We start from the raw sequence: 11,206 nt of genomic DNA, 5'->3' as shown, positions 1-11,206 counted from the left end.
CATTTAATGACCTGGAGTTTTCGTTTTATATCTGATCCAAAATAGCATTTTCCCAACTGCGCTGCAAGAGCAATTCAGAAGGTAAAAACAGCACCTTGCCAAGCCTTGATTAAGCAGGATGCAAGCACTCCCTCACTCGAAGCTCACGTGTAGTCCTCACAACACCAAAACCTCCCGTATTTAATGCAGACGTGTCCCTGTGGGTTCATGGCTTTAATCCCAAAGGCCATTTCCAGGATGCCGTTTAAAACATTCTCATCCCAAACTATCTTGGCCTGATTCTCACCTGCTTGTGAAACCCAGGAAGGTCACAGCACGACTTCACGTGGCAGCAATTCTCTTTTACCACACTCAAAACATAACGCACCAAGAAATGGCTCGTGCTGTTTCCAAACCGAGAAGCTTTTTCTGAGGTTCTTTGAACATTTATTGAACTTGTTAAACTTTTTACTGGTAAAAGCTTTTCTTTACAGCCACAGTGATGAGGTAATAACATCCTTCTGAAGGCAGTTTTTACAACCCCTTGCCACTTGACCCCACCTCCAGCTCTTTTGGACAAAAAGCTTTTGTTTGGATTTTTCAACAAGCTAATTCCAACAACTTCTAAACTAATTGGCAACCCTCTCACAGGACTAAACATGCTGAAATAACTTTACCAAAGAAAAAAAATCAGGTTCACATACTCAGGTTACACTATAACCGGTGGGTGAGATTCCTGTAGCAAAACCGGAGTGCAGTATCTCTAAAGTTTGCCAGTGTCTTAGATCCACGCATCCATCATTCCCTGAAAAGAAGGCAAATAACAACAGCTTTTAAAAGCAGCAGAAAAAAAATGGAAAAGTTGAAAAAAAATTGGATTTGCTATTAAAGACAAACTTTCTAGGATAGTTAAGAAGGTTGGAACAGATTGACTTCACATGATTCTGTCGTGGGTTAATGAGAAAAGGTTGAAAAAAACTGTGTCAGGGATAATTCAGGTACAACTACTGCTGTGGCATTCATTCATCGCTAAACTGAGTTGCATCATGATGTCTTGACCACTTGGGGATCCTCATCCCAAGCCAGTATGACTTGATGAGGGTTTTTTTTTACAAACCCTTGCCGTAAGCTTGATCTAAAACCCACCAAAGATGCTTAAATGTAATCTGTTTACTTCAGTGGATTTGCGATCAGCCTATCTTGGTCAGATGACTTCAGTCTACCAACATGTTACTCAAGATACCCAGAAAAACCAGCAAAACAAACACCACCCTTTCCCCCAAACCACAATGTTTTAGTAAATTGAAGGCTTCAAAGAAATAATACACATGTAGCTGTAAAGCAATATGGTTTAAAGCAATAAGTGTTTTCCGAGAAATTAGGTTTGTTTTATGGGCTGTTGTTCCATATTTTGCAATTGTGCTGTGAAGTCTCTGATGAGAGAAGAGCCCAGGTGCCAAACACTAAAGTCCACATAGCAAAAAGACACTCAGTGCCTAAAGAAATTACTGAAATTACCAGCTACTTCTTGTACAACCTAGTTGGTATGGGAATAAAGCTGGTTTGTAAAGGTAGATGTGGGCATCACCTCATTCAGAAGTGGTGCTGTTGTTCTCCTTCATGACTCTGTCTCATTTAAAGTATATTTTTTCCCTTCTCTCATTTAAAATATATATTTAAAATGTATATTTGAGTCTGAGAAGGAAGTTTTTCCATGAAAACAATAGCTCTTCTAAGCACCAGGATAATAATAGATATTCTAAGCATCATTCGCACTCCAGAGCACCAGGAATGTCCTCCATGGAAATTGTCTAATGGCTGTGAGGTGACTTGAAGAGAGAGAGACCTTATAGCAGCCTTCCAGTACCTGAAGGGGGCTTACAAGAAAGCTGGGGAGGGGCTGTTTGCAAGGGCATGTAGTGATAGGACGAGGGGCAATGGTTTAAACTAGAGCAGGGCAGGTTTAGGTTAGAGATTAGGATGAAGTTCTTTACAATGAGGGTGGTGAGACACTGGCCCAGGTTGCCCAGAGAGGTGGGGGAGGCCCCATCCCTGGAGACATTCAAGGCCAGGCTTGATGAGGCTCTGAGCAACCTGACCTAGTTGAAGATGTCCCTGCTTAATGCAGGGGGGTTGGACTGGATGGCCTTTAAAGGTCCCTTCCAACCCAACACGTTCTGTGATTCTATTCTATGACTCTATGAAGATGTCTTCTACTGAGTAGGGATCTCCTCTGTGCACCTAATGTGACCAGAACAGCTTGATGGTGTGTCAAAAATACAATGAAGTCTCTCTATCTGAGTTAGGGTTTATATTGGGACGCTCAGGAAACTTAGGGTAAATTAATGAAAACAATTAACAAAACCATTTATGCAGCTGACAGCAATGGTTAAGTGCAAACGATGGCCAATTTACTTGCAAATTAATAAAAGTCCCCTTGGAGTGGTATAACATGAGCACAGGTTTTCACACATTTTTCTGAATATCTTCGTGTAGACCAGTACTTTTATAGTACCAGCTCATATCTTAATGGCTCTTCAGCTGATGCTCACAGACATATATTGCTTTTAATTCAAAACCAAGGGCATTTATAGCAAAAAGATCTGACCTTTATTGTGCTTTTCACTGTGATACATTGCATAGGGATGACTAGAAAGACTTAAGTAGCTGCAAGTGTTTAAACAGCAGTTTAAAACAACCTCTGGGGACAGAGCAAACATATTCACCTGTAACTAGAAATACTTAGAAATACTTTGGACATAAAAGAGACCAGGGTTTAGCGCCCACAAACCCAGTCTCTCATGTTAGTCTCTGATGCTTGAGCTTGATCTCTCCAAAGGCAAAGCTAAACAAACTCTTTTAAGACCACATCTGTGGCTGTAAATTACATTATTTGATAGGCATTCAGCAGCAAAACTTCAGCTTTTTCCTCTTCTTTAAATAGCTCACAAACTTGGAGTATTTTGCTCTGCACTTGGAATCCTTCCATCCATCAGTGAAATACGTTTGCTCATTTGAGTGATTTTGCAATGATCTCATACCCCAATAAGAAGCATATTTGACCCGATCTGCGGCAGAAGTAGGAATTACCGTTAGCCACAAGACCATTGCTCCCTTTCCCAAAGCTTCTGGCATGCCAAAACCTGCAATAAAGACTATTAAATAATCTCCGTAATCACCTGCAGGCGGTATCGCTCTGCCACACGTCATTTGAAAGGACGCTTGCCTGTGTGTCTCAAATTCAGTGCAACCGAAGCAAAAAGAGCACTGACAGAGCAGAGCTTCAAGAAATGGCACTTAAGTTTTCAAAGGGCATTTCTGACAATTCCTGAGTGGTACTTCATCCAGCTTTCTCCAAAGGCTTTTCGAAAATATGCTTTATTCTGCAAGATGGTTTACCGTATTTTGTTAAAATTACATTTTAAAATTCTGTTAATACTAATTTTAATTATTTTCTGGCCTTTCCTCCCCCCCAAAAAATATCCACAAGCAGCTGCTTCTAGCTTTCCAGAAGGCCAAAGTCCAAAGTGAGGAGCTGCTGGTGTATTTAGACCACATGTGAACACAAGACCTGCTCCGTAATCAGGTGATGGTTTTGAAACCTTTTTTTTCCTGTTGGGTTCACTTGAAGAAGACTGAAGATCACAGAATCATAAAATCATAGAATGGTTTGGGTTGGAAAGGACCTTAAACATCATCTAGTTCCATCCCCCTGCCCTGGGCAGGGACACCTCCCACCAGACCAGGTTGCTCCAAGCCCCGTCCAACCTGGAGGCCCAACCTCCAGGGATGGGGCAGCCACAGCTTCTCTGGGCAACCTGGGCCAGGGGCTCACCACCCTCACAGCCAAGAATTTCTGCCTCAGATCTCAGCTCAATCTCCCCTCTTGCAGTGGAAAACCCTTCCCCCTCGTCCCATGGCTCCCCTCCCTCATCCAGAGTCCCTCCCCAGCTTTCCTGGAGCCCCTTGAGGGACTGGAAGGGGCTCCAAGGTCTCCCCGGAGCCTTCTCTTCTCCAGGCTGAACCCCCCAACTCTCTCAGCCCGTCCTCCCAGCAGAGGGGCTCCAGCCCTCCCAGCATCTCCGGGGCCTCCTCTGGCCCCGCTCCAGCAGCTCCGTGTCTCTCCTGTGCTGAGGCCCCAGAGCTGGAGGCAGCACTGCAGGGGGGTCTCCCCCGAGCGGAGCAGAGGGGCAGAATCCCCCCCTCGCCCTGCTGCCCACGCTGCTGGGGATGCAGCCAAGGCTGCGGGGGGTGTTTCTGGGCTGCCAGCAAACATTGCCAGCTGTTGTTGAGCTTCTCACCCACTAACACCCCCAAGTCCTTCTCCTCAGGGCTGCTCTCCATCCCTTCATCCCCCAGCCTGTATGGATACCAGGGGTTGCCCCAGGACCCTGCACTTGGCCTTGTTGAAGGTGCGTGCCATGGGCCCTTCATGAGGTTCACATGGGCCTACTTCTAGAGCCTCTCCAGGTCCCTCTGGATGGCATCCCATCCCTCAGGCGTGTCAGCTGCACCACTCAGCTAAGGCAGATGGGCAGGTCATGGAGGTGGGAGCACTGCATGCATCTGTGTACTTGCTGCAGCTGTGAGAATTTCATCTTTGATGATCATCATCTGCAGGAAGATTCATTGGGACGCAATAAATGTCATGCTGTGATCTTCACAAAGATGCAGACAGATAACACCAGCCTTTTTATGTGGTTAAAAGATTCAGATGACAATTTCCTCGGGCATCAGTAGATTCCATAGGGTTCTACGTAATACCACGTAGACAGCTGAGATTGGCGGTACTGCTCCAGCATTGCTGCTCCGGGTGACTCTTCATAAACCAGGGATAAAAGAAGCCACAGTCCTCCCTGGCTGCAGCTTGCAAATACTGTGGTTAAAATAACCCACCAATTCTCATTAATTAACTCGTTATTTTAAGCCCAAAAGGGATGATTATTTTGTTCAAATTCAGGCACAATCTGGGTTATTAAATGACTCTCATCATGTTGGATGGTCACTGTGGTGAACAATGCAAGGGGTGGACTTAACCTCTCAAAGCTGCTGAAAATCAAATGTAAAACTGAAACCTTATCCCTAGAAACTCCGCGTTTTATAATGCTCTTGCAACCAGTTCCTTGTCACGCTAAGACAGCAGAACGCAAAGATAAGCCTGAAATTTAGAATACGAGGCCAAAATCTTAGCTAGCACGAGCTGGGAATCTGCAGGGATTTCTTTGGAGCTACATCAGCTCCACTGCTACAAAGTCGTTAATACGTTAACATGGGATTTGGGGTCATATTTGAATTTTCCTCTGGGGGAATTTTTGCTTTTTAGTCCTTGAATGATGGGTTAGAGCTCTCCGTGTACATTAAGCAGCAAATTAAATGCAATCTCCATATAGGGCATGTAAGCTGCTATGTCAAGTAACTCATTTGACTTTTCTAAACAGGAGTATTTTAAGAAAGTTTTAAGATAGTCATCAGCTCCTCTGGAAATGAAAAAAAAAAGGGAAAATCCTGCTACGGTAGTGTCGTAAGGACTTTAAATTCACCAGATCAGCATAAGCTTGTCAAGGAATAGTTACATATCATCCAAGGATTAATTTATATATGTTTTTAATCGTTTGATGTTTGGGGCAAACAAGAGGTGGTACATTCACATTGCTAAAAAAATTGGTTTTAGCGATTTACCTCCAAAATAACTCTGTTCTTGCAATGGTGAGCCTCTCTGGTTTTATATATAATTCTGAGATAGAACTGGTTAGCTCTGAAGAGTTCCAAATTCATAAAGCATTAGCAAATCTCTTGATTTTAGGATCATTTTTTGTCATTCCAAATGCTTTTTTCACACCTTGAATAAAGACTGGGGGGAGGCGGGGGGGAACCCAACAACCCAGATTTCATTTTCAAAAACAAGTTTTGATCCTCCGAGGTGAAGATGAAGAAGGACACACATTGTAATGAAGCAGAAACCAGGAGGTGAATCAAACTGATACAACAGGTCCAAAATTACCATGTTTGAACCTCCTCATCTCCAACGCATCACTCAGGAGTCTGCATGCTTGAAAACAGTACACTTTCCTATTAAAAATACTGAAATATTAGGGTTTTTTTCCCATCAGAAGAAAAATATGGAGATGCACTGGTTATCAGAAGATCTTCCAAAAAAAAAAAAGACACTGTTTTGAGAGAATTTTCCTGATAGGATACAGCAACATCCAGAACTCAAACACAACTCCAGGCTCACGATGCCCAAAACTTAAGCTCGAGGTATCGAATATATTGGGCACCCACAAGTAGAATCACACAATTTGGTCAGAAAAGTCCACATTGACATGTCTCTATGTGGTCAACCAGGGAATTACTGAGGGGAAAAGTTCGGCAATTCCATTTTCAACTCCTAGGAAGTACTTTGGGGAAAGGCAGACCACGGTGAGCAGCTGTAAGGGAAAGAGAAGGATGGAAGAGGATGACTTCTGCAAAGATGGCCATCAAACTCCAGAAAACTTGACTTTCCACTCCGCTTTTCATTATTCTTCCTCTTTTTTTTTAATTTTTAATGAGTTCACCATTGAATAGTGAAGACCAAAATACATGCTAAAAACACCTCTGGTACAACGTATGTCAATGCAGCATGAATATTGCAAAACCATGAGTACTGCAGGTGGACGAAGGCTTGGTGGGCTTCCAGTGGGGAAGGTCTCCATGGTGTGGGACCTGCGTGGGGCTGAAGACAGGAGCAGAAGAGGAGAAAGGAGAGGAGGACAGGAGGACAGAAGAGAAGGACAGGACTTTCCAGCACTGCATGCCACGCTCAACCCTTCCAGAGCCGCCCAGCCCGGTGGGAACAGGCATTTCCAGTGCCGCGGCACAGGCTGGGGACAGGCGTTCCCAGTGCTGCTGCCGGGGCGGTGGGACGGGCGTTCCTGGTGGTGCAGGGACGGGTGTTTTGGCACAGCCTGTGCCGGTCCTCGGCAGTACGATGGGGACAAGCATCTCCAGCGTGGCTGCCTATGCGGGGCAGGCACTGCAAGGTGCCATGGGGATGGGTGCCCCAGGTGGGGTGCGGGGACAGGACTGGCGCTCCCGGTGCTGTCCGGTATGTGGGGATGGTGCTGCCCCATGGGGATTGTCCTCCTGGTCAGCATGGATGTTTCCTGGGTGGGGTGGGATGGAAGTAGGTGCTGGGGGGATGGCTGTGATGGGTCTCGGTGAGTGCTGGCATCAGGGTTGGCCTGATGTGGAGTGGGCTGGTGGGATGTGGGATGGGTTGGCATGGTTCTGGGTTGGTTGGCATGATGCTATAGGGCAGGTTGGCCTTTTATGGGGCAGGTTGGTCTTTTGTGGGGCTGGCTGGTGTGATGTGGGGCAGGTTGGCATGGTGTGGGATGGTTTGGTGTGATGTTGGGTTGGTTGGTGTGATGGAAGGGTTGGCCTGTTGTGGTGCAGGTTGGTCTTTTGTGGGGCAGGCTGACATGATGTGGGACAGGTTGGCCTGTTGTGGCACAGGTTGGCCTGTTGTGGGACAGGTTGGTCTTTTGTGGGGCTGGCTGGTGTAATGTGGGATGGGTTGGCGTGCTGTGGGATGGGTTGATGTAATGTAGGATGGGTTGGCATGATCTTATGGGGCAAGTTGGCCTGTTATAGGGCAGGTTGGTGTGACGTGTAACAGATAGGTGTGATATGGCGCAGGTTGGCCAGCTGTCAGTCATGTTGGTGTGATGTGGGGCAGGTTGGCATGATGTTATGGGGCAGGTTGGTGTGATGTTTAACAGGTAGGTGTGATATGGGGCTGGTTGGCCAGCTGTGGGTCAGGTTGGTGTGATGTGGGGCTGGTTGGCCTGCTGCAGGGCAGGTTGGCATGATGTGGGGCAGGTTGGCCAGCTGTGGGTCAGGTTGGTGTGATGTGGGGCTGTTTGGCCTACTGCAGGGCAGGTTGGCCTGCTGTAGGGCACACTGGTGTGATGTGGGGCAGGTAGGTGTGATATGGGGCAGGCTGACATGATTTGGGCAGGTCAGTGTGATGCGGAGCCAGTTGGCCTGTTGTGGTGGGGCAGGTTGGCCTGCTGTGGGGCAGGTTGGCCTGTTGCGGGTCAGGTTGGTGTGATGTGGAGCCAATTGGCCTGTTGCGGTGGGGCAAGTTGGCCTGCGGTGGGGCAGGTTGGCCTGTTGCGGGTCAGGTTGGTGTGATGTGGAGCCAATTGGCCTGTTGTGGTGGGGCAGGTTGGGCTGTTGTGGGGCAGGCTGATGGGATGTGGGGCAGGTTGGTGTGATGTGGGGCAGGTTGGCCTGCTGTGGGGCAGGTTGGTATGATGTGGGGCATGCTGGTCTGTTGTTGTGGGGCAAGTTGGCCTATTAGAGCTCAGAGGGTCGTGATTAGGGGCACAGAGTCTAGTTGGAGGTCAGTGACGAGTGGTGTTCCCCAGGGGTCAGTACTGGGTCCAGTCCTCTTCAATATATTCATCAATGACCTGGATGAGGGGATAGAGTGCACCCTCAGCAAGTTTGCTGATGACACAAAGCTGGGAGGGGTGGCTGACACACCAGAAGGCTGTGCCGCCATACAGAGAGACCCGGACAGGCTGGAGATCTGGGCAAAGAGGAACCTTATGAAATTCAATAAGGGCAAGTGTAGGGTGCTGCCCCTGGGGAGGAATAACCCCCTGCACCAGGACAGGCTGGGGCTGACCTGCTGGAGAGCAGCTCTGTGGAAAGAGACCTGGGAGTCCTGGTGGGCAACAGGATGATCCATGAGCCCTCGTGGCTGAGAAGGCCAATGGCATCCTGGGGTGCATCAAGAAGAGCGTGGCCAGCAGGTTGAGGGAGGTCATCCTCCCCCTCTACTCTGCCTTGGTGAGGCCGCACCTGGAGCACTGTGTCCAGTTCTGGGCTCCCTGGTTCAAGAGGGACAGGGAACTGCTGGAGAGGGTGCAGCAGAGAGCTACCAAGATGATGAGGGGACTGGAACACCTCTCTTATGAAGAAAGGCTGAAGGATTTGGGTCTTTTCAGTCTGGAAAAAAGATGACTGAGGGGGATCTTATCAACACTTATAAATACTGAAAGGGGGGGTGTCAGGAGGATGGGGCCAGGCTCTTTTCAGTGGTGCCCAGGGGCAGGACAAGGGGTAACGGGCACAAACTTGACCATAGGAAGTTCCACCTAAACATGAGGAGGAACTTCTTTCCTGTGAGGGTGGCAGAGCCCTGGCACAGGCTGCCCAGAGAGGTGGTGGAGTCTCCGTCTCTGGAGACATTCCAAACCCTCCTGGATGCGTTCCTGTGCCACCTGCTCTGGGTGACCCTGCTCTGGCAGGGGGTTGGACTGGATGGTCTCCAGAGGTCCCTTCCAACCCTATGATTCTATGATTCTCTTGTGGGGCAGGTTGGTGTGATGTGGGGCCAATTGGCCTGTTGTGGTGGGGCAGGTTGGGCTGCTGTGGGGCAGGTTGATGTGATGTGGGTCAGGTTGGCCTGCTGTGGGGCAGCTTGGTGTGATGTGGGGCAGGCTGAGGTGACGTGGGACAGATCGGTGTGATGTGGGTCAGGTGGGGTGATATGGGGCCGTTTGGCCTTTTGTGGTGGGGCAGCTTGGCCTGTTTTGGGCCGGTTGGTGTAACGTGGGGCAGGCTGACATGATGTGGGGCAGGCTGGGTGATGTGGGGCTGGCTGGCGAGCCATGAGAGTCCCGCCGAAGGCCCAGCCGCCCTCAGCCAGGCCGGGCGGCGGGGGAACGGCCCAGGCCGCGCCCCGTTGCCATGGCAGCCCCCCCGCCTCCCCCCCAGCAAAATATTTTCGTCCCACCACGTGATAAAAACATCTCCCCACACACGTGACGGAGGCCGAGCCACGTCAATCCAAAACGCCTCCCTCCAATCACCAGCCGCTTCTTCAGGCGCCGTCCCGCCTTCCGGAAGTGGGCGCACCAATCGACACCGGCTCCCCTTCCAGCGGTTTGACAGAGGCGGCGGAGGGGGGCGTTGATTGGCTTCCCTTTCCGCCAGTAGAATCTCAAAGAGTCGCCCCTGCTCCCGCCTCCGTGCAGCGCGGACCAATGAGCAAGCGGGATGCCGCTTCTCGCCCGCCCCCCGCCGCCCGCCCCCCAGCACTGCGGTAATATGGCTCCGTAGCGAGCGGCCCGGGCCGGTGCTGCTGCCGCCATTAACCCCTGGGTGCCCGGCGGTGGCGGCGGCGGGGGGGGAGCGGCCCGCGGGGCTCATGCGCAGGCGCCGCAGCCGTTGCTCGGCCGTTGCCCTGCCGTGAGGATGAGCTCTGCCGCCGGCCCCGCCGCCTTACCCCCGGGCTCCGCCACCCGGGCCTTGCATGTGGAGCTGCCCTCGCAGCAGGTACGGCGGGCCGCGGGGAAGGAAGGGGACCTGGAGGCGGCCCTCAGCTCGGGGGCGTGCTCCCTGATGTGAAGCGGGGGCTGGTCCCTCAGGTGTGGGGTGCCGTGAGGTGTAAGGGGATGTGCTCTGAGGTGTGGGGTGCCCTGAGGTGAAGGAGGGGTATTCCCTGAGGTGTGGGATGTCCTGAGGTGAAGTGGGGGTACCTTCTCAGGTGTTGGGTGCCCTGAGGTGAAGGGGGGGCTCCTGTCTGAAGTGAATGGGAGTGTTTCCTGAGGTATGGGGTGCCTGAGCTGAATGAGGGGGTACTCCCTGAGGTGAAGGGGGGGTGCTCCCTGAGGTATGGAGTGGGGTGTTGCCTGAGGTATGGGGTGACCTCAGGTGAAGGGGGTTGCCGGCTGAGGTGAAGAAGGGGTGCTCTGAGGTGTAGGGTACCCTGAAGTGAAGAGGGGGTGCTCCCTGAGGTGTGGGGTACCCTGAGGTTAAGGGGGGTATTCCCAGAGGTGTAGGGTACCCTGAAGTGAAGAGGGGGTGCTCCCTGAGCTGAAGGGGAGGGTGCCCTGAGGTGTAGGGGGGGTGCTCCCTGATGTGGGGGGGTGCCCGAGGTGAAGGTGGATGTTCCCTGAGGTATGAGGTGCCCTGAGGTGAAGGGGGGATGCTCGCTGAGGTGTGGGGTGCCTGAGGTGTAGCAGGGGTTCCTCAAGTTATGGGGATGCCTGAGGCAGTCCCTGGTCTGGTGGAAGGAGGGCCCATGAGACAAGGGGGTTTTGAGCACCTTTCTCTTGGGCTGGTAGGAAGATGAGAGGGTGAGGTCCCCTTTGCATGGGGATTGGGGTCTGTGCCCTTCTTCTGCCACTACTGGAGAGTCAAGGCGGGGGGGGGGGTGTCCCTCTCTCTG

General features: G+C 50.8%; 1 protein-coding gene across 1 annotated transcript in view; it reads left to right on the top strand.

Moving 5' to 3' along the window:
* The first annotated feature begins 10,065 nt into the window (after positions 1-10,065).
* The window catches only part of UVRAG (UV radiation resistance associated), a 108,909-nt gene continuing 107,768 nt past the window's right edge, over positions 10,066-11,206 (top strand). The window contains exon 1 of the mRNA XM_054207628.1: positions 10,066-10,311. Coding sequence (XP_054063603.1) covers positions 10,231-10,311 — 81 coding nt within the window. The 5' untranslated portion in view covers positions 10,066-10,230. The remainder of the gene's footprint in view (positions 10,312-11,206) is intronic.

The sequence above is a fragment of the Rissa tridactyla genome, chromosome 1 (genome assembly GCF_028500815.1).
Source record: "Rissa tridactyla isolate bRisTri1 chromosome 1, bRisTri1.patW.cur.20221130, whole genome shotgun sequence".
NCBI classification, from domain to species: Eukaryota; Metazoa; Chordata; class Aves; order Charadriiformes; family Laridae; genus Rissa; species Rissa tridactyla.
Note: the sequence above shows the minus strand (reverse complement) of the source record. Positions and strands in the feature narration are given on the sequence as shown.